This window comes from Aulonocara stuartgranti, assembly GCF_965226115.1.
Source record: "Aulonocara stuartgranti genome assembly, chromosome: 23".
In the NCBI taxonomy this organism is placed as follows: Eukaryota; Metazoa; Chordata; class Actinopteri; order Cichliformes; family Cichlidae; genus Aulonocara; species Aulonocara stuartgranti.
In genome coordinates this window covers 5,869,586-5,891,572 of record NC_138958.1, presented here as the reverse complement: position 1 = coordinate 5,891,572, position 21,987 = coordinate 5,869,586, and the positions used below count along the sequence as shown (strand labels likewise).

Genomic DNA, 21,987 nt, shown 5'->3' with positions numbered 1-21,987 from the left:
CACGCTCCGTTTTGCGTAACTATTTTTAAATCCCGGTAGCACTGCAACCATGTAAGCTAGCAATAATTTTTTTTGCATATGAAACCAGAGGAATTGTACTTACATCTTATGCCATCAGCTTGTTCTAGGTCACAGTTTCCTTCTACATATAGCTTTGCAAAAACTGCATAAAAAAACCACTTGCAGCAACAAAAACATAATATTCCAGAAACACGCTTTGCCGATCTGATCAGCTGTTCTTAACACTTCCTATGTCCATCAGCGCGAACTATCGCATATCCGCCATGACCTGCCCGAACCCGGAAATGACGTCATTTTCGCGGAAATGTAGTTTTTTACCATCAGGGCCTTGTAAGGCTATACTGGTGTTTTTAAAAGTTATGTTTGATTTTATGACTTTCTGTGTCGTTTCTGGGATGCTTAGAAGTCAAATTGCACTGCTGGAAATAGTTTATTTTGATGCACATGCTATTTTTTTTTTTTTTGCAAATTTGCATTATAATACTTATTTTCGTTTTTCCTGCAGTATATAAAAATTGGTGAATTTCAAAAATAAAACTATGAAGACACTCAAAATAAATTTCCTGTGGTGGGAAACTATTTTGTGCAACGTTTTTGTATTTACAGTTTTGAGGGATAAGCCTCTTAAATTTCTCTAACTAGAAATATATGTTAAAAAAACCAAAACGATTTTCAATTTTTTGGTAGTTTATTGCACTTTTTTGCAATTTATGTAATTACTATGCACTTAATGCATACATATTATTAAAATTTGGTCTATAATGGTTGTATTGGTGTGCAGCAACTTGAAATGCTCCCAGAAATGGCACTACAGCATGTAAAAATATAATATAAGCTCTGGCGGACTTGGTTCAATGGTAGGTCTTAAAGGGTTAATGAACCCTAAAGTTTATTAGTTTGTCTTTAGTGTTAAATCACCCAGGTGACACACTGTTTTTTGGCAGGTGAACACTACAAGAAAATCTTATTTTTCACTAACATTGTTGAGTTAAGAAATTGTACTGAAATGGCAAACATGGGAAATATGGCAAAGCAATGGATTTTTTTCCCCCCAAATGCCGATGCTCCTTTCTCAACAAGATCAAACTATTATAATGAATAAAAAATGAGCAATATATGTATCGAGGTTTAAGCCGATTCTATTGTGAAACCTAGACAAGACTGCTGGAGGTGAACTGCAGATAGTGTAGCCTAAATGTTCATCATTTCCAATGAAAAAAACATGTCTCTGCATGGGGGGGGGGGGGGGGGGGATAATAACAGCATAAAGTTTTGTTAATAGATGTATACTTTGGTATTTTAATGCAAAAGGAATTCACTGATGGGTGAGGAGTCAGACTTTTACATAGTTGGATCTGATAGCCTGCAGGTTATGGGAGCTGCCTAAGTTACCATGGTGATACACACAGAGTGAAAAGTGAGTCACTGCAGTGAGACCACAAAGCCAGCCAGGGTTAAGCCCAAAGTTAGTTTGCTAGCCACTAATCCTGCCTCGTGGGACATAACCCAGAAACAGAGGCGACAAAAAGTCAGAGAGCAACATCAGCCGCTGAGGTGAAAGAGAAAGCAAGGATGGCTGAGGGAGGGAATACAAGGATTTAAGTCGTATCAGTGACATGAGGTGAAGATAATCCTATAAGTTCAGGGGCCAGAAATGTTTCACTGTGGAAAAAAGAATACTGAGATGTTAGAACGGAGACACGAACAAAAGCTGATTATCCACAAGCGCCGGGGGGGGGGGGGGGGGACGGAATCAATGAATATTTTTAGAGATAAGCAGTCAGAACAGCTGCGACAACAATAACAGGTCTCCCCTTTGTCACCCCACCTCTAGGCCACAGTCACTGTCAGGTGGGAACAAATGCACTTTTTCATTATATTCATTAAGCTTTTATGTTGATAGTTAGATGAAGAGATCTAACATATGTCCATCCGTTAAATGTGACTGTAACCAGGAGCCACTCAGTTTAGCTTATAGTAAAAAGAAAAAGGGGGGAGAATGTTAAAGAAACAAATAAGCCTACAGGTATACTTTTCTTATTTGTATAATACCTTAAGTGTAGAAATGACAGGTTGTGGGTGTTTGAGAATTCTGTCTGGGCACACTGACTTCCTGGCAATGTCACAGTCTCTAACTATGCTTTTTAATGGATACAAAAAGAGCTCCTGCGGGTTCTGAGGACGACTGGCCACTTGCAGTCCACCTTGGCATTATTAGCAGCCAACGTGGGCACAAGTTTATGGGTCAATGCCATCTCATCACTCACCCAGCGAGCGATTGCCGGCCAGGTGGGCTTCCAGAATGGCTACGGGCCAGAAAATTAGTTTTGATGTGGAAAAATATGAGCACCTGCCAAATTAATTCAGGCAGTGTTTCTGATTAACAGCTTTACAAAAACTCCAAAGATATATTGCACATTCATATATGGATGGGTAATATATTACTGCAGCTTGAAATCACAATTTATTCTCAATCTCAAATACTCGACAGGGTGCTGCAGGAGCTGCTGCACAAACCGGGGCTGTAACGTAAGGCTCACAAAGTCAAAGTGTGAGCGAGCATGCTGCTGGTTGTGCAGAGGGTAAGGGTGGTGGTAGTGGTGGAGGAGGGGGTCCAAACCTTATAATACAGTCCCTCTCCCCAGCCCCCTGCACAATTTTCACGGAGGCTGGGTTTCATCAGTTTTTGTATTTTAGACCTATTGATTATGTGCTGTGAAGGGGGGGCACTGTGACAAAACCTCAGCAGGAGTTCTCCATCTGCAGTGGACCATGTGCCAAAAACAGGCTCCCTCCTTCACTCACACTCACTCACACACACACACACACACACACACACACACACACACACACACACACACAAAGAGGGGGGAGAGGGAGATTTGCTCTCCTGTTATATTGGTTCCCAGGTTATGAAACTGAGATATGGGGATATGCTCGCTAATAAAAGCACTGAGAGGCCGATATTGGTTCTTTTATAGGATTATCCCATCACCCAAACACACCTTCATCTTAACACACATGTAACATCTTTGCCCGTTTCCTGACGTCCTTGGGAGAAAATCTCAAACCCGGGTTAATACTGGCGGCAGCTCTATATTTAAGTGTAGGCCATTTTTAGCATCTATGCCTCATCTGTAGGTTTCTGATCAATGCCCCCCGTCCCAATCGATTCTCATTTCTCTGACCTTTTGCGTCTCGCCTGGGAGGACAGCAACGAGACCTGGGGGGACAAACAAGAAGATGAAGAGCAGTGCAGCCTCTCACAGGCCACGAAGAGCGGGATCAACTTTATTTTTTTCTGCGTTTAATCATGAGCGCCCGGGACCTCAGATGAAGATTAAGAGACTTAACCTCCAGCCACGTATAGCGAAAGACTGTCATCTAAATATTTTTGACGGAGCGAGACTTCCACCTGGTGGCAGGAAAGAAAAGCGGTCATGCCAGAACGTCACAGTCGTAAAAACAACACAGCGAGGTTCCAGCGCTTTACGGCACGTTGTGATTTGAAGTTTTGACATGGCTTCCTCGTTGCTTTGCAGCGAAACACAAAGCAGGTAGAGAAAAAGCAAAACGAGAGAATGAAAATGAGAGAAATGTACTCACCAGTGCATAGATAATGTACTTGGCTGTTGTACGTGTTTGGACGGCAGCCTGTTACTGGTCCTTGAGTCGTGAATCTTGTGTTTCTATTCTCATTTCAGAGTGAGTTCAGTGCTAAACAGAGATGTTAAGCAGTATGGAAAGAAGTACATGTTTGACTGCAATGAGGAGACATGCTGGAACTCAGACCAGGTAAATACAAATATAGCAATGGACCCGTTCCTCACAACCTATTGCTAAAACTGTTACCAGAAACCTAAAGAAAGGTTAGTTTAGTCTGCCCTTTAGTTTTGAGTTGCTGGAAGACTGTCTGAGATGTAGATACAAACAAATTGCAATGCTTTGCAAAGTTCACAGAATTTTAAACCGAAACCCTATTTTACTGTTTCATTAAGAATAATAGCTCATTTTAAACTTGGTGACAGCAACATTTCTCTAAAAAAGCTGGGACAAATGTAAGTGGTACTTCAAAAAAAAAGAAGTGCCAATTAACATGAAACTAGTTAATTAGCAACAGGTCACTAACATGGCTAGCAATTAAAACAGCATCTTAGAGAGGACGTTTCTCAGAAGTAAAGATGGACAAATCATCATCTATATGTTGTGGAACAATTAATTTCAGAGACTAGTGTGAATATATGGTCATCATCTACACAGTGCATAATGTCATCGAAAGATTCAGAGAATCAGGAAAAATTTCAAGGAGCATAAGGCCAAAAATCATTATTGGATGCCCTTGATCTTTGGGCTCTCAGGTGGCGTTGCATTAAATGCAGACATGATTCTGTCATGGAAATCACTGTATGGGCTCAGAAATCACTGTGCGAACAAGTTCGTCTTGTAATCCACAAATACAGGTTAAAGCTTGATCATGCAAAGAAGCAGCCATATGTGAACACTATCCACATAACTGCCATCATCTCTGAGCCAGAGCTCAAAATATGGGTTTATATCACATGTTTATTTTCTCAAGACTGGACTTCTGCAATTCTCTCCACTGGCATTAATGAAAAGTTACACTCTCATCTTCAACATGCTCAGAATTTTAAGATTTTACTGATTACTTCCCAAGCTTTCCTGGGTCTGTCCTCAAGCTACATAGTAGAGCTACTGACCCCATATAAGCCTACTCGCAGCCTGTGATCCTCAGGTGGGGCCCTGCAGGCTGCTTTGAAAATCAAGATTTAAATCGAAAAGGTGACTGTTTTTTGCCATCAGGGCCATCTCGACTTTAGAATGACCTGCCTGAGAAAATTATGTTTATAGGCTTGCTTTTAAATGATTCTATTATGCGTTTTATCTCTGGTCTTTCATTAATTTTATTCATGTTTTATGCCTTTGTGTTTCTGAGTGTATTTGTTATTTCAATGTTTGTCTACCCTTATAGTTTTATAATTATAATAACATTGTTATTATTATTATTGTTATTATTAGTATCATTATTATTATTATTATTAAGAAGAAGAAGAAGACGATCAGACCAATTTAACAAAGAGGGCAAAACATTTTACCAGATCTTAAGCTCCCTAACAACTTTAATTCATTTCCATCAATGCATGGCTCATCTAGTACTCATCATGTAGTACAGTTAGTAACTGTACTACAACTAACTAACTGTACTACATGATCTGCACAGTGGTATGATACTGGTTAAAATTGTTAAGCTATCCCCAGTTGTTTATATTTTGCTTAGAAAATGGGGGGACAAGGGGCAGGGATTTATTAAAATATGTGCAAACATATATACAAATGCAGGAATAGTCTTCCAAGAATTCTCCAGGTTTCAAGGATATTCAAAGTTGTGTAGTAGTGTTTTTTGGGGATCATTGTCATGCAGAGAAATGCGGGGTGGCTCAAAATCTGATCTCACGATACATTTCTGTGTTTATAATTCCATCAAGTTTAAGAAGACCCCAAAACCACTGGCAGGATTGCACACAGCATGGATCGTGTAGACACTCACTGTAGTAACTCTCCTGACTTTCGTCATACTTTTTAAATTCATTGCTTAGAAGACCCGTTGCCAAGGATTTTTTTCTCTTTCTGATAAGGCTTAGGTGAAAGCAAATGGATCTCTCAGGTCCTGGGCCACGTCTTTGCTGGATTTTTTTCCTATTGAAGATTTGACTTTCAGATACTTTTGGCCTGCCATAAATGGCTCTTTAGGTCTGTTGCTTCTTATTTTGTCCTCCACTTGTTCAGTTTCCCCAACATTTTGATACACTGCACACCATGCTGAGATATGCTAATTTTTTTAACTAATAATATGTGTGTAGATTCTCAGTCATCCAGATCATGTTTGTTTTGTTAAAAAAGAAAGCAATCGGACTTTAAGTTTATTGAAGACATTTCACCTCTCATCAAGAGCTTTCTTTAGTTTTAAAATGAAAGGGTGGAGAGTCCCTGGTATTTAAATCCTAGTAGTAGTTGTCCCTTAGGAGGTGGTCGTTGACCCACTGTTATTCATGTGCATCATCACAAAATGATAATTTTTATCTTGACTTTTGATGAATTTCCCAACTTTCTATGTTCTTATATTTCTTATTTAAATGCTTTTGTCTATAAAATGATTAAATGCCCACTTTGTCAATACATGTTGTGATTTGTGTAGGAAAAAGCCTGAAACATGTTGAATTTATAATAAAGAAAAAAAAAGATTGACACAATTCTTGATAATCTAATATATATTTTTATAAATTAATTAAAGGATTTCTATGTGCTATTAATTTATGCAACTTATGATAGTACTTCTGTCCTTCTTGACCAAGACACTCTTGTAAAAAAGATTCAGATCTCAAATTATTTTTTTTCTGGTTAAATAAAGGTTATTAATAATTGGGGCGATCGTGGCTCAAGAGTTGGGAGGTCGCCTTGTAATCGGAAGGTTGCCGGTTCGAGACCCGGCTTGGACAGTCTCGGCCGTTGTGGTCAGAGGGCCCGGTGGCGCCAGTGTCCGGCAGTCAGTGCGCCCCAGGGTGGCTGTGGCTACAATGTAGCTTGCCATCACCAGTGTGTGAATGGGTGGATGACTGGTTGTGTAAAGCGCTTTGGGGTCCTTAGGGGCTAGAAAAGCGCTATACAAATACAGGCCATTTACCATAAATAATTATAATCTGCTTACATGTACAGCATTGTGGACCCCAGGAAGAATAGTTGTTGCTGTGGCCACAGTTAGTGGGGATCTGATAAAAGAACGACTAAAAGTTCCCATATTCTTGGCGACAGAGACAGTTATTCTCGGCATCCTGTTTTTCACAGGCAAATGGATGTTTTGCTGTACACATCTCTGTGTCATTATGAGTATTATTTTTCTGACAGGGTGAATGTCAGTGGGTGTCCCTGGAGTTCCCCAACTCTGTCAGAGTGTCAGAGTTAAAGGTCCAATTCCAGGGAGGATTCTCAGCAAAAACGTGCAGACTGGAAGGTAAATCCTGAAGATAATATTAAAAAATGACTTCCTGATTAAAATGTTTCACTTCAAATTCAAGCAGTAATAATGAGATAATGTAAATTACTTTTCCACTTGTGCTTTCTGCAGGTTGCCTAAAAGATAAAGACTTTACAGTGCTCAGCCATTTTTACCCAGAGGATAACAACTCTCTTCAGATATCCTTTTTCTCACTATACTGAATTTTCACAAGGAGATTTGATTGCATATAGGGCTTCGACCAATCTTTTCCTTAAATTATCAGTCAAGTGGGGAGCCATTGTTCTTTTCTATACTCCAAATTAGCAGTCACTGCTGAAGTAGCTATAAATGTTATATTTAACTACTTAATTTGTGCAAAAAATATTGTTCACAGCCACTGATGATGCTGTATGCCATTAAAAATATTTAAGCTCAGCTTATTCTATCAAGTAGTTGATGGTGTTCCTTTAATAAACATAATTCTGTTATAAAACATCAGTCTTGGTGTACGCCAACAACAGCTCAAAGCTGTACCTGTCACTACAGGAGCATGGTGCGTTTCCTGCTTCATAAAAAGCATTGGACAATATTTTCCTGGACATGCTTTTCATCATTACCACGCTTATCTTGTTCTTAACTCCACACCCACAGCTTTCCCATACAGGAGGCCTCTGTAGTGGACAAAGTAAAAATAATGTTTGAGAATAGTGCTGACTTTTTTGGGAGAATTATTGTTTATTCCTTGGATGTCCTGGGGGAAAAAGCCTCCTGACCATTTTTCAGTCCTCTCATGAGAGAGAGGAAGTGACCCCTGAGTGAAAGTACAGGATGTAGGATGGTGTGGTGGCACTTGGGAAACATGTCATCTGTGTTGCCACCTCATGAACTCTTGTGAATGTGGCCTTTTTTGGTATGAAAGCTTCGATGACCTGTCATACAGTGACCCTTTGCACATTTTGATTGTGCACTTGTAATCTGCTTTTTATACCTTTTCTGTGCCTTCAAAATTAAAGCGCCATTCCAGTATGAAAATAATTTATTAGAATTTTTTTTTTTGGTCATTCTTCAGCCAAGCAAAATAATACAGCTGCACAACTGTCACATTTCAGTCCTTGTTTGTAAAACATTTTGAACATTGCAATGCATATAAATGGAATAAACAGGTTAAAAATCGCTGTTTATCTGGTAAATGTTTGTGTATGCAATGATCCGTTATGACCTTAGCTTGTGACAGACATTTTTGTGAAAACCAACGAAGGTTTAAGATCAGCTGAGTGTCACACTGGCAACTCCATTAATGTATTTTAATAAGTGTCATGTTGATGGCTTGTAGAGTTTCAAGATGTGGTCCTCCAACACTTTCTGGACTATAGGAGAAAGGAAGTAAAAATCTTACCTTAGCAATACATTTTTATCTTAGTTTTTCAAAAAAGAAAATGTGCATTGTATACCTACTTTTCTTATGCCCAAGAGCAACTGCCAGCGCCATTGGACTGTATCCAGAGTCAGACTCTATGGTCATATCTGCTCCTCTGGCTAAATTAGAGAGCGATAGGAAATTAGTGACGCAATTTTAAAAAAAATTTCTAGAATATATAATGACTTAAAGTCATGCACTGTACCTAGCAATGCCTCTACACATTTGATATGGTTCCCTCGTACAGCATAAAGAAGAGGAGTTCCACCATTCTGAGAATAATATACAGTGTGCAGTAAAATAAAAATGTTAAAAATATAGTATTTAGATTTCTTGCTCCTTAAAAATGATAGATTTTATGATGGAAAGTCATAAATTCATAACTATACCCAGTCATAAGTGTTAATGTCCACTCCATGTCTGAGGAGGGCTTCAACGATGTCCACATATCCTCCAGAGCTGGCCAATGTCAGGGCGCTTTCTCGCTCCCTCGCAATTGTTTTGGGGTCTGCACCCTGGAAGAAAAAACATGCATTAACAATAAAGCACGATACCATTTCTTCTTTTGGCTGTTCCCTTTAAGGGAATCTTAACCTGTCCCTAACGGCCATCCCTCTGCATGTCGTCCCTCACTACATCCATGAACCTCCTCTGAGGTGGTCGTCTTTTCCTCCTGCCTGGCAGCTCCATATTCAACATCGTCCAGTATATCCACAATCCCTCCTCTGCACATGTCTAAACTATATAAGTCTTCACCCTCTAATTTTGTCTTTAACAAAGTTAGAGAGGTAGGGCTGAAAGACAATATGATTCATTTTGAGATTTGAAAACAGTGACCATTTTTGTTAACACTTTTTATCATCAGTATGATGATTTGGCTTCTAACGGACACATTTTAGAATAAGTTCATTTTCTTTCTAATTAATAAAAGGTTTTTTTTAAACCACTGCCTCTCATTCATCTTCTTAATCACATGTCATCAGTCTGTTGCAGTGAGAAATACATCCTATATATGGCCAATCTAGAGTCATTAATTAACCAAACATGCATGTCTTTGGCCTGGGAGGGAAGCTGGAGTACCCAGAAAAAACCCACGCAGACATATGGAGAATATACAAACGCCTTGCAAAAATACTCCAGGACCCTCTTGTTGTGAAGCAACAGCACTAACACCACACCATTGGGCCACCCAGCTGCCCTTCAGTAACTTATAACTTTTGTGTTCTTAAGTACCTATGTGCATGCCTTATTTCTAACCTTTTCCAAGAGAAAGTCCACCACTGCTTTCTCTCCAAACGCTGCTGCCCACATGAGAGGTGTAAAGCCTCGCTCATCCTGACTGCTAAGCAATGAGCTGTCTGTGAGACAAAAAAAAAAGAAAGAAAAAAGGATTGGAGTCCTTAAGTAGGATATTTGTTTAGTTGTATACTGGTAATAAAAAAAAAGCTTGTTAGAGATTTCTCACCTTTGCTCAGGTGTGCAGCTACTTGTGAAACCTCACCTTGAGCTGCAAGCTGATGTATGGACAGAGCTGATGGGGGTAGAAAAATCTCAATAAATGAACATGGTAAAAATAAGATAAAATAAGTACAAATGTTTCCCTAACACCTGAGTATCTTTATCAGATCTTACAGTCTAATGTTGCCGGGCGTACTGTAACCTCATTCCCACGCTGTTTGTTGGTGAGAGTGGTGGAGTGTTTGAACAAATCATCATCCACCTCCATGCTCTCTAGAGATATAATCAGATGAACCACAGCCATGTGAGTGGAAGCAAGACATTTACTGTTCAACTGATTATAGCAAGAAGCTAGAAATCAGGCAAATTCAGCTGTTACACAGAGCAGGATAAAGTACCATTGGCTTTTTCATCTCCTGATAGGGATGGACATGCATTAGCGTTAGATGGCTGAACACGTTGGCCATCTGCAGCCTCATCATCACCTCTGCCCTCCATGATCGCTGCAATAAAAACAAATAATCTGGTTTAGCCATGCAGAAAAAGTTTTTTAAAAATTAGGCAGTTCGTAAAGCCACTCACCACATTTAGCCTTCCAGTCCAATTGCGCTAACTTCCTTTAAGGAAAACTGAAAGTAAATAAGTTCATATCACATAATGGATCCTGCTAGTCTTCGATGTGTTCCGATAGTACATTAGCCGTCGTTCAGATGATTAGCTATTTAATAATCCCGTTATTTTCAAAACAGGCACTGAAAACACGTTTGATTCAGCCTGTGTAACGTATCACCGCATCTGGCACAATTTCAAGGGAGAAATGTTTTCTTTATTTTTTTACAGCCCATATTTCTATCCGGAATGTTGTCCTGTGACACACTACAACAATAATACGGAAGAGGTGGGAATCAGGTGACACCACTGGCGTACAGCTGAATTGTAGTTCTGACAGTAAAAACCAGACTGCATTATGGAGGACCAGGAGATGCAACTGAAAGTCAGAAGGGGTAAAAATAAATAAATTAGCAAAAACTAAACTCGCGTGCAGCATAGCTCATTGTTGCCTTGATCCACTGCTGCCCCCTCGGAGCTGTTAGCTTCATCTAGCCACTAAGCTAATGCATTTCCAGTATAGAGTCGCAGGGCTATGATTTTGGCTGTTTTCATCATTTTGTTTTAGCTTTCAAACACGGGCCATTTGTTTGATGCAATTGTCTTCCCTTCGTTTACACTACAGTGACTGACAAGTTCACGGAGAGCATGTACGTCCTGGCTAACGAGCCGTCGGTGGCTCTCTACAGGCTGCAGGAGCACGTCAGGAGGTCGCTGCCAGAACTAGTCCAGCACAAGGTATCGTTTATCCTCTCGATGACATCGCATTAACTCTGCTTGTAACCCATCTAAGTGAATGAAGGGAAAACGACCTCTGCCGGGAAACTTTATGTTTGGAAACAAGCGGCAGTCTTTACTGAAAAACCTAACTGATGACTTCAGCAGATCAGAGGTTGGGGTGTTTACGTTCTTTTCTCAGGAAGAAGAAAAAATGGCATTTGTATTTAGTCATTAAAGGTTGAATAACACCCGATTTTGAAACGTCTTCTTTGGGATAAGTGAAATTCTTTAGGTATATACCCTCACCAGACACTTTATTAGGTATACCAGGTTATTACAGGTTTGACCCCTCTTTTATTTGCACCTGCACAATTAAATATTCATTTCCAAATTTACTATCTACCCTTTTTACTGAAGCCTTAGAGGCCTTTCTGTGAAACTGTCACCCACTTTGATAATGAAGAAAGCCTGTCACAATGACTTGCATTGCAAAATATATTGTCCCGTAAATAACAAATTAAAGAATGTTTTCATATATGTAAAAAGTAAAGCTGCAAAGAGTAAAGGTAGTGAAGGTGGCTGAGTGTAAATACCTCGGGCCAACTATCCAAAGCAATGGACAGTGCACAAGAGAGTTGTAGAAGAGGGTTGAGATGAGTGTCATGGATGATTTGTGGCAGAAGAATAGCAGCAAAAGTGAAAGGGTACTAAGTCCTACTATGTTGTATGGTTTGGATATTAAGATTTTTACTGAGAGGATTAGAAATGAGTAGATCCGAGAAACAACTCAGGTTGAGCAATTCAGGAAGCAAGGATGAAATGGATGGATGTGTGTAGCGGATAGAGAGTGAATATACTGAACAACGGGTATTGAATATGGAAAGAAGTAAAAGAGGAAGACCTCAGAGGTGGTTCGTGGATGTCGTGAAGCAGGACATGCAGGGGGTTGGCGTGACAGAATTATGGTAGCGATATGGTGCAATGGAGGCTGGTGATCAGCTATGCCAACCCTTAAAGGGAGAAGCTGGGGAAAAAAGAAAATTATACATCAAAAGACTGTGTTATTTCATTGATATAATTCTCATATAATAACATAATAATCCAAATAAACTATTTTAAAGCTAGGTGAACCTTTAAAATCCCCTATATAAATTCTTGGCCTAGGTGTTGCTGTGTTGTGTGCGATCAGAAATAACAGTAGAACATCTTTTTCTTTTAATTTTAAATGCATTTAAAAGCAAGCACTGTGTCTCAGTCTTGTTTTATTCATGACTTGGATACATACTTAGATTCGTGGAAAAAATGTAACTGGCATTGCTTCAGTTAAAACTGAGTAATATTTATTTTGTGTTGTTGGTAAAACATATCCTTTGTTCTGCTCTTTTTCCTGGAAAAACATGTTGATGATATGAACAGTTTCCCATAATTTTTTGATGTATGCTCAATAACCCAGGTAAGAAAATCCCAGAGAGCTGACAGAACCAACTTTCTGGGAGTTTACTGTAATGAAACACAAACCTCACAAGTATCATAATGTCATTACTCGCTCTCTCTCTCTCTCTCTCGCTCTCCCTCTACTGAGTTTTAATGGGTTTCATTTCTTGCACAGACAGATATGCAGAGCTGGGAGGAACAAAGTCAAGGAGCCATCTACTCTGTAGAGTACGCATGCAGGTGAGATCACACATATTTGAAAGCTTTCATAAAAGTAGCTCACCATCCACCTGCCCTGACTGTTAATACTTGTATTGATCTGCTGGCTTTTGCAGTGCCGTGAAGAGCATGAACAACAGCAGCTTATATTTCAAAAACATTGACAGTCTTCTCCGTCAAGCCATCAGCATGAAGGAACAGATTAATAATTCTCAAGGGCGCAGGTAGGAGGCGGCAGTGAATGTGTTCACTGAGACATGGTGGTGAAAAAGCACAACGTTGTTTTGATCACACTGAATGCTACAAAGTGGCTTTAATCTTCTCGTTAGTAGCAGTTTTCCCTCTCATTTTTTAGTTGTGCTTTACCTCTAGAAACATGTTACGTGGACATAACCTGACTCCATCTTTTTTTTTTTGTTTCAAATTCAGAAACTTTAATTCAAATGCAGAGCCTATAAGGGACAGGAAAGCTTGACTAGTTATGACAGCCATTATCATACACACCTTTGCTAAAATGCAGATCTCTACAATATGCTTTTTATCATCTTTATCACTCAAATATCTAGGTAATATAACAAAGTTTTTTGCTTTGTCTTATGCTTATGTCAGTATGTACTTCTCACATTTTTTTTTAAAATGAGAGATAGTCACTGAGCAATTATTGTTATCAGTACTTAATGTAAATACGTAAAGCCACAAAAATTATAGAATATTACTTTTTTGATAAGATCTCCAACGTCCTTAAGGCTATAAAAAATATACTTGTGGGTCTTTATATGTTCACATTTTTACTCCCTCAGTATCTAAAGGATCATTCTTTTTACGTATTTGGGGTGACCATGGCTCTGGTGGTAGAGCTGGTGTCAGACGATTAGCTACCAAATGGAAAGGTGGTGGATCCATCCACGGCTCCTACAGTGTGTTAGTTAAAAGCACTTAAGTAAAAATAAAAGCACTGTATGAATATGTGTGTGTTTGGGTGATGAGACTTGGAGTAGAAAGCACTTTCAGTGTTCAAATTGAAAGTGCCAGTCCATTTACAATTTACGTAACTGTTTTTTGCACTACATCATATCGTTCATCATTTGTTTTTGTTTTTATTCATTTTATTTATTATTTTATTTTTATTTATTTTATTGTATCCTTCATCTAATGTAATATATCATTTAATATATTGCTTTTCATTAAAGTTTGTTTCTCCTGCAACTTCAAATTCGTAATCCAGACATTTCTGAATACTTTGTAGTTACTAGAAGCGTCATACTTTCTGTTTGATTTGTCTGTTGTTTTTATTTTATTTTCCACCTTTTTCCCTCCCACACTGACAACTGCATGCAGCTTAAATGATGTGAGTCCCTGTCCCAGCCCCACTGTCACTGCTCCACATGCCCCATCCACTTCCTCATGACAGACAGAGGTGTCCAAGGTTAGTAGTTCCTTCAGACGTTACATTATTAGTATCTGAAATTAGTAAAATTAGCTTTTCAGATAACAGGCTTGTGTGTTCAAAAAGTTCTTCTTTGAATTATATATACTTCTAGAATCAATTTATTTAATATTTATGTGAAATAATTTTACAAAGCACATAAAACACTTCTGCACATTGTGCACATATTTGGCAAAAAGCAGATATATACAGCAGAATAAAATATTTACATGATTATAATATGATCGATAAATTCATCAGCTTGATATATGGATGGCATTGGTGTGCATAATTTGGAAATTTAGATCAAATTCATTAACGTGAAGCACTACATTTTTTCCCCCCACCAGGTTAATAATACTTTTGTAACCTGTGTTGGAGAAAAGGAGAAAAAAGTTGCTAAAGATACTTTTTTTTTTTCTTCCTTCTTCTTTTGTCTGCAGTCATTCTGGATAAACTTGTCGAATGTTGACAGTATTACATCTGCACTGCACTTGTTGTTGTCACCATATAGTATTTGTAGGTCATTAGTCTTTTCTAGCCACTGATGCAAACTGCTAATCTTATTTTATGTCACACGAGAGTAGAGTCTTTTGCACAAATCCCTGACTTTCGTGCAAGGACGCTCCTCATCTCATTGTTGACCCCATTCCAGGGTTTAGCCTGGGCCTGTAGCAAACCAGATTCAGTAGACAGTGTCCTGTGCATTCGGGGATAGCTGCCACCACTGCTGTAAGCATCTTTATCACTAGAGTGGCCCTGTGAACCTCCTGTAGGGGAGTACTGCTGCTGCTGATATTGTTCTCGCTGTCTCGGGTCGCCACATTGAGTGAAGGCAATATGATGCTGGAGGTGAGACTGGCTGCGAAGGATCCGCGGTTTGTCCACTCCAATTTTTAACTCGCAGGGCCGAGAAACTGGTGCGCTGCTACTTCCGTGGTCGTTACGATACAGGGTGTCAAGATGGTCGCTGTGATAGTGCTTTCCAGTATAGGAAGCTTTAACCAGAGCGTGTATTACAGCCACCAGCAGGATCAGGATCCCAGAGGAAAGTACACAAGCACTTGCAATTCCAGTCTCCATCTCGAATATTAGGAGCATAAAAATGGACATGGCTGCCAAGAAAGAGAGTAGCAGGGAAAAAATTAGAATTTGTATGTGCAGAAACACCAAGTGCTTTTCTCTGTAATCAGCTAACAAGTTGCACCTCTACTGGGCCAAATAACTTAAAGCAGAACACAATGAGTGTTACAGTTTATATTACAGTTTCCTATGTTTTTCTGCAGGAAAAGGACAATGGACTCAGGCATGCTGAAGGAGGTGGGAGAAAAGCACAGCTCTGGGATGTGATGCGACTTCCTAAGTTGGTGGCGTTGCCTTTAAAGTCTTGCCCAGCTACCTATTGACTGTGGCTGAAGTGGGTTCAGAAGGGTAACACCTCCTCATCACAATAGAGTGGCTGCCTACGCTGACCCCCCACCCCCCGTACAAGCCTCTCAGTGGAACAGAGCATACCAGTGCTGCTAGGTCCAGCATTAAAAACACTTAAGTCATGGCTGCTCAAAGAATGCATTGTTCTGTTGGACTCACTGGTCGGTTCAGGGAGACAGCAGCACTGCCGTTTTGCCACTGCTGTTGAAAGTCCACTGCACAGCCAATGTTTTTAAAGTTAGTTCTTTTTTTTATGTGTTTGTTCTGTTTAACATTTTGCCAGATGGTACAACATATGCTTATACAAAAATACAGATCCTTTTTTTATTGCTCAGGCTTACCTATTAAATAGACAGAAACCCCCAGACAGAAGAGTCCAATAGCCACATGTCGTACAGCTCTGCTGTCCAGAAGGAACCAATCTGCTCTGTTAAAACAAATCTGATCTGTTTAGTGCACAAGGACATTGCATTACTTAAAATAACAACAATATATTTTGTTTTGTTTTTGATATGTTCATTTTCTTTGCTACATAATAAAGTTATAACTTTTTGTCCTGCAAAATTAGGGCTATTTGTTTGTTGTTTATTTTTATAAATGCTTGGTCATTTGTGCCATGGATTTAAAATTTCTAGGAATGTCTCCATTGTCAGGGAGGTGCTGTGGTATGCCGTTAGATTTGTAAACCGACGTGGGAAAGGGCCAGCTAGAGGCTGTGTGTTGGGTACATAATGAGAGGAAATCCATTGTTTAGCTGGGATTCATAAAGGGTTAGAGAGGTGTGTGTGTGCAATGCGGGCCTCTGCACTCTTGCACAGGACACCCATTTTATCCTTTTGAAACTATGTTTTCTTTGCACGAAACCTAATTGGTACATTTACTATTCAAGATAGGACTGTGGTTTGCAGGGTTAACAATTGAAAAACATGTGGGCACAAGGAGAAGTGTGACATGAGCACCTCGACAGTGCACTATCCTCAAAATAGGAACCCATATAGGATGTTGTGCAAAGCAGCAGTCTCATAATAAGTTACCGCACCTGAAATGTTAAGCTTTTTGAAGCAGCTGATCTTAATTCCATACTTAGATTAAGTGTAGTGCTTTGCGTCTTATTAAAATATATGTCGTCATGTTAGTTTTACACTTTGCATGTGTAAAGGAGAATGAAAGTAAAAGTTGAAATAATCCGCAGCCGTAAAACCTTGGACAAAGTTAAACTGAGATCTCTTACACCCTGCAAAACACAAAGAGGGAAATGAAGTTTAGTCATGGGGTGTTGTATCGTATTGGATTTATTTGGCACGCATTTAAGGGTTTTTTTGTTTTTCGTTTTTTACTCTTATTGCCATTTATTTAGTTTTTATTTAGTAACACATCACATCACCCATAAGTGACTGAGACAGGACTCTCTTCTAGACACTCTAAACCCACCGGCACAATGTACATTTCAAATTCCTTTAATTTTAAATATGTTCATAATGTGTATTTTGTAAAATAGTGAAATTGTCTATTCTTATTTAATTCACTTAATGTACAGAATTCACCTGCTTGCTGCAAACATGCTACTACTGCACTTTCACCTAATGTATATATTATATATAATGTTCTTATACTTGTATAACTATGCATGTGACAAATAAAGAACCTTGAACTTTGAACCTTGCTTTGCGAGCAGTACTCGACTACTTTAACAAGGCCTAGGGGTGAGGGGGCAAAAAACGCGCAGTGCTGCTTCAGAGGTCGCCTTTCTGGGTAAATAGTGGTTTTCTTAACTGTCAAAGGTGTGTCACAACTGACCGGAACTGCCTGTTTGAAAAAACCGGATCGAGATTGGGAAGAAAAAAAATGGAAATGAGCACAGTGGCTTTGAGTGCTACCACAGCTGCAGGTGCTGTCTAACAGGTGGTCGAAAAGAAATGCCTTAACGCGCAAGAACAAATACCTTTCTGTATCCTGTTCTCCTCTGCAGACCTCGGTTGAAAAATAGCTGTGGAGGAGACACACAACCACAGAGCTCAAGTTGAGAGTGAGGGACAGAGCGGAGAGCACTGTGGCCACTGGCAGCAGGACGGCCCAGACATGAGCGGGTATGACCGAGGAGGTGGACGGGGGTGATTCCTTCACCGCCGTCTGCTGTGACTGCAGCTGGAAAATCAAAATCACCGATAAAACCGACATGATGGCCGATAAAATCCCCAGTAAAGACAGAACAATTAAAGACCGCTGGCTGTACTTTTGCGTCATGATTATCTTTAAACGTTGGTGGTCAGATTTCTCCTGGAAAAGGGGGAAAAGGGTTTCCTCGGTTCTTAGCTCTTAAACACAATCCTCCAGCGATCCTAGAGTCCAGAAAAGTGCGCTTGCATTGCGGTGTGAGGATAAAGAACGCCTTTCTTTGCACTTCGGCAATAGTTTGCCTGTGTTTCGTGGAGTGCTCCGCAGTCCGGTCTGAGCATGTGATGGGCTTTAAATCCCCAGATTAAAAAGTTCGCAACAACAATGGACTTTTTTTTCTCTCTTGGATCAACAGAAACAATGCCTCGACGTGTTCAAGGGAGACGCTGAGCTCACTAAATAAAGACAAAACACCCCGAGAGAGTAAAGACATATTTACTGTTATCCCATTATTAACCATTAAAACAGGTTTTAAACTTAAGGTGTGCACAAAAATGTATGCTTTAAAAAAAAAAAAAAAAAAAAAAAAAAAATATATATATATATATATATATATATATATATATATATATATATATATATATTCTAATCAAGTTTATTTCTTGATATTTAAATGTAGGCAGTGTAGATATGATGACAACAGGGCTGTGTCTCTTTTTAGATTAACCTACTTCTGCTGAAGCCTCCTGTCCTCATAAAGTGATTAAAGGATTACTGTATGTCTTTTAAACAGGCAATTGATTGTCATAAACAAGACACAAATAAAATAAAAAGATATGCAGTAAGTTAAAATAAATTATACAAATAATAAGAATAATATTAAAACAAATGAAGGAGGAAAAAACCTTGTCTAAAGTTATTCTTGGGCATGCTAAATAGGACCATGGCAAGTTTAGGGGAATTTGAAAAAGGATAACCACCCAAGATAACCTCTGTTTAATGCGAATATTCTTGCCACTCTTAGTTCAGCTCTGCAGAGGATGAATCTAATTAACTTTTCACAAGTAGCTTTGGAAGTATGCACAGCTTGACAGAGATGCGCCTAAACTCTCATCTGCCCTTCCACTTTTACGCCCACTTTTATTGCCTTGTATAAAAATTAATTACATCTCCAGAATTTGATCAAATTAATATTAAATATTCACACACTTCATTCACACGCTGCTGGACCACAAGCACCCTGACATACTTTTAAGTCCGTGACTTGAGTTACAGAGGCCTTATTGTTCTGTTAGAGGTTGGGGGTTGGTGGGGAGTGGTGGGGAGGTAAAGGTGTAACCCTTATTCTGTTGAGATGCAGATAAGACTGTAGCTATAAAGGTACTCAATGTGAACAATTGCTCTCACACATGTAGACTGACCATGAAGGCTATTTCTGAATTCGACAGCCTCACCACATGCTCTAAAAGGGTCGCGGCTGATCTTGTCGAAAGCAGAAGTGAGAAGTTTCAGGAAAATGAAAAAAAATGGACTTGATACGGAAAGTTCTCAAAGGGCAAAGGCACCTTTATCTTTCTGCAGCTTCTCTCAACTTCTCTTGTCTTAGACATTTATCAGTAATTCTGATTGTGTGAATGTGAACGCAGTTCAGATTCCACCTTCAGTGCCTACACCGACGGCAAAGCTCTCGCTGTGTTTAAAAGAAGAATGCACTCTTTGCTATGCGCAAACACAACGCATAGCAAAGACATAATTTCCCCTTTGCTGCAGGTGATTAGCTTGCTTTATTTACAGATGGGGATTTGCTGTATTTGCCGTCAGCACGCTTGGGCCCCACACAAATGATTCCTGGAGGTGAAGACTGTGGTAGCCTGCAGGGATGTTACTAAGTATTGCATCAGATGGACAGTTTAAGCTATCTCTTGGGATCTCAGACTGTGCATGTGTGCTTGTGTCACTGCATCTCCATGTCTGTGTTGATGTGTTTGTCTTTGCGTGAGAGAAAATAGAGTTGTTATCCACACTTGCAAAGATGATCTGTGCTAATAAATTGCCACCATATTATATTTAGTACATTGTGTAACAACCCCAAAATAGTTAATAATGCAGCTCATGCAGTGATTCAGTTATTAACTCTAAATATACCTATTAAGCTGACAGCATGTCTGCTTTCTGTTAGTTTTTTTCTTTGCTTTGATCATTCTCTGTCAGTTTCCTCTCCTTTTTACACCCCATTTACTTTCTATCAATACTACCCAGGTTAGCTGATGAACATATATCCAATGACATCAGCTCTGCATGGGCTACAGTGCACATGGCACTTATGGAATTCTGACTGAACGATTTTATGTGCCATGGTTGATTTGGCAAAGAGGAATGAACAACTTATGAGTAAAGCATTTACAAAATAACAGCACGGATGAAGTTAGTTTCAGTGTTTGCTAGTTATAAATAAGTATTAGATGTCACAGTTAGGTGTCACCGGGATCTATCATTTACTGATGATATGGAGAAAGTGGGAACATTTGAGACTATTGACTAATATTCAGAGATGTGCCAAAGGGTATGTCAGTGTAGTTAATGCCTGTCAATATGAGGCCTCTTCTGATGTTTTTGAGCCAGTATTCACAGACATTTGCTTCCAGAATATTGCTGAGTTAAGTAATTAGATCTTGTGGTTAAGGGCATCAAAATTCAAATGAAGCCTCAAGAAAAATCTTATAGCATTGCTATTAAATCAAGACATGCTGCTGTAATTAAAGAAGTATTTTTAACATCAGTTGTATGTTTTTAGGCCAGTAGTTTCCAAGCTCTTGATGTACAGCATCATAAAGAAGGGTGTCGAGTTTTATCTAGGTAGGAAACAGGAAATAAAACAACATAAGTTACATTTATTTTCTGTCCTTTTCCGCTTTCTTTGCCTTTTTTAAGCGATTTGTTTATTTTTGCATAGCTCCTTGTGCCTCAAATATTCAGGCTAGACTAAAATGAGGAAATCACTCTGAGCTGCTCTCAACTTGAAAGCAAACATTGCTTTGAGCGCTGATAATGTTAACTATGCCCTCGTCGTTCCAAATTTTGACTTTTCATCCAGTATTTTGTATTTGCTTTTTATTTCCACACCTATTTATACATAGTTACTGCCTGAATGCTTGATTTTTAAATTACTTGATGTACGGACAAACAGGCAAAACACTAAAAAGACTCTTAATCTTAAATAACTCATTTTGTAGTTTTAGAATTGGCTATTGCAATTATGTTGTGTTTAAGCTTTTATTGGTGTAAATGTGTGATTAGGTTGTCACTGTTTCTATGGCAGAGAAATGTGTAAAGTTTGAATTAGTGACAGGCCACCACAGACTCTGGTATTGAGCAATGGCCTGTGGCCAGTGTTCAGGTTTGCTGAGCATAACGCAGTGTTTCAGTTGGTACTGTGCAAATTGACTTTAATGCAAAGAGATATGTGTATCCCGATAAACAGTTAACATTTACTGATGTATCCTTTTCCCATAACAGCAGCGAAACACCATAGTCAACCTCCAATAACGAAGTCTTTAATTCATCAGTCACAATAAAAATTTTATGTCAATACTAAAAAAATGAAAAATTCCTTCCAACCAAAGAGGCCAAAATGTTTAAATATTTTTATCAAAATGACCGTGAACTCTAGAAGAGTGTTCCTCAGAATAGTTTTGCTCTATTCTCATTGCTGAATGACTTTTGGATCAGACTGTAATTCTTTAGGTTCACTGACTCTGCTAGGGGCTGATTTTAAAAAGCACATTGTATCTTCTACTTTTTAAGGCAAAGCAGGATTGACATTTAAGGGGATTTTTTAAAACAAAATAATAGCAAATATCATAACAAATATCTACCATATCTACTGTAGAAACATAACATATGCCTATTCCTACTGTGTGCAGTACATTTAGTAACAGAATCTCACACCTAATGTTGTGCCTTGCATTGTAATTGGGGAAGAACCGCCATACACCTCAGCTATGCTCCATGCTCTTCTGCTTCCTTCTGCTTTGCGTTCAAATGCTTGTAGCTTTGTTTAAAAGTAAATAAATCTTATCATTGTCACATTTTCAGAGTTGATTAAAGTCAGCCATAGCACTCACA

General features: G+C 39.0%; 4 protein-coding genes across 5 annotated transcripts; 2 read left to right on the top strand and 2 right to left on the bottom strand.

The window, feature by feature from the left end:
• The first annotated feature begins 3,216 nt into the window (after positions 1-3,216).
• Positions 3,217-8,206, top strand: nr2c2ap (nuclear receptor 2C2-associated protein). Its single transcript, XM_082522978.1, has 5 exons — positions 3,217-3,578; positions 3,726-3,816; positions 6,943-7,048; positions 7,163-7,232; positions 7,685-8,206. Exons 1-5 carry the CDS (start codon positions 3,541-3,543, stop codon positions 7,803-7,805), a joined length of 426 nt encoding a protein of 141 aa, XP_082379104.1. The 5' UTR covers positions 3,217-3,540; the 3' UTR covers positions 7,806-8,206.
• On the bottom strand, positions 8,052-10,763 carry rfxank (regulatory factor X-associated ankyrin-containing protein). Its single transcript, XM_082522974.1, has 9 exons — positions 10,491-10,763; positions 10,307-10,411; positions 10,083-10,181; positions 9,916-9,981; positions 9,708-9,808; positions 8,840-8,965; positions 8,656-8,722; positions 8,489-8,569; positions 8,052-8,400 (listed from the first exon to the last, which is right to left on the bottom strand). The coding sequence occupies exons 2-9, from the start codon at positions 10,404-10,406 to the stop codon at positions 8,348-8,350; spliced, it is 693 nt and encodes a 230-aa protein (XP_082379100.1). The 5' UTR covers positions 10,407-10,411; positions 10,491-10,763; the 3' UTR covers positions 8,052-8,347.
• A 20-nt stretch (positions 10,764-10,783) lies between these two features.
• On the top strand, positions 10,784-16,066 carry borcs8 (BLOC-1 related complex subunit 8). 2 transcript variants are annotated; one of them, XM_082522976.1, is made up of 6 exons: positions 10,784-10,912; positions 11,143-11,255; positions 12,847-12,911; positions 13,007-13,114; positions 14,229-14,316; positions 15,603-16,066. In XM_082522976.1, exons 1-5 carry the CDS (start codon positions 10,876-10,878, stop codon positions 14,296-14,298), a joined length of 393 nt encoding a protein of 130 aa, XP_082379102.1. In that variant the 5' UTR covers positions 10,784-10,875; the 3' UTR covers positions 14,299-14,316; positions 15,603-16,066. The 2 variants fall into 2 exon arrangements, with proteins under 2 accessions (XP_082379102.1, XP_082379103.1); XM_082522977.1 differs by lacking the exon at positions 14,229-14,316.
• Positions 14,330-18,396, bottom strand: tmem221 (transmembrane protein 221). The gene is made up of 3 exons (XM_082522970.1): positions 17,690-18,396; positions 16,089-16,174; positions 14,330-15,431 (listed from the first exon to the last, which is right to left on the bottom strand). Exons 1-3 carry the CDS (start codon positions 17,989-17,991, stop codon positions 14,890-14,892), a joined length of 930 nt encoding a protein of 309 aa, XP_082379096.1. The 5' UTR covers positions 17,992-18,396; the 3' UTR covers positions 14,330-14,889.
• Between the last annotated feature and the right edge of the window lie 3,591 nt (positions 18,397-21,987).

Coding starts and splice junctions, on each gene's coding strand:
- nr2c2ap (XM_082522978.1), top strand. CDS start 3,541: ATGGCTTCCTCGTTGCTTTGCAGCGAAACACAAAGCAG. Junction 3,579..3,725: donor TGCAGCGAAACACAAAGCAG/GTAGAGAAAAAG, acceptor TTCTCATTTCAG/AGTGAGTTCAGTGCTAAACA. Junction 3,817..6,942: donor CATGCTGGAACTCAGACCAG/GTAAATACAAAT, acceptor TTTTTCTGACAG/GGTGAATGTCAGTGGGTGTC.
- rfxank (XM_082522974.1), bottom strand. CDS start 10,406: ATGGAGGGCAGAGGTGATGATGAGGCTGCAGATGGCCAACGTGTTCAG. Junction 9,809..9,915: donor AGCTGCACACCTGAGCAAAG/GTGAGAAATCTC, acceptor TTTGTCTCACAG/ACAGCTCATTGCTTAGCAGT. Junction 8,570..8,655: donor ATGTGTAGAGGCATTGCTAG/GTACAGTGCATG, acceptor TCTCTAATTTAG/CCAGAGGAGCAGATATGACC.
- borcs8 (XM_082522976.1), top strand. CDS start 10,876: ATGGAGGACCAGGAGATGCAACTGAAAGTCAGAAGGG. Junction 10,913..11,142: donor GCAACTGAAAGTCAGAAGGG/GTAAAAATAAAT, acceptor TTTACACTACAG/TGACTGACAAGTTCACGGAG. Junction 11,256..12,846: donor CAGAACTAGTCCAGCACAAG/GTATCGTTTATC, acceptor TTTCTTGCACAG/ACAGATATGCAGAGCTGGGA.
- tmem221 (XM_082522970.1), bottom strand. CDS start 17,991: ATGACGCAAAAGTACAGCCAGCGGTCTTTAATTGTTCTGTCTTTACTG. Junction 16,175..17,689: donor GGAGAACAGGATACAGAAAG/GTATTTGTTCTT, acceptor TTGTTTTAACAG/AGCAGATTGGTTCCTTCTGG. Junction 15,432..16,088: donor GGTTTCTGTCTATTTAATAG/GTAAGCCTGAGC, acceptor CTTTCTTGGCAG/CCATGTCCATTTTTATGCTC.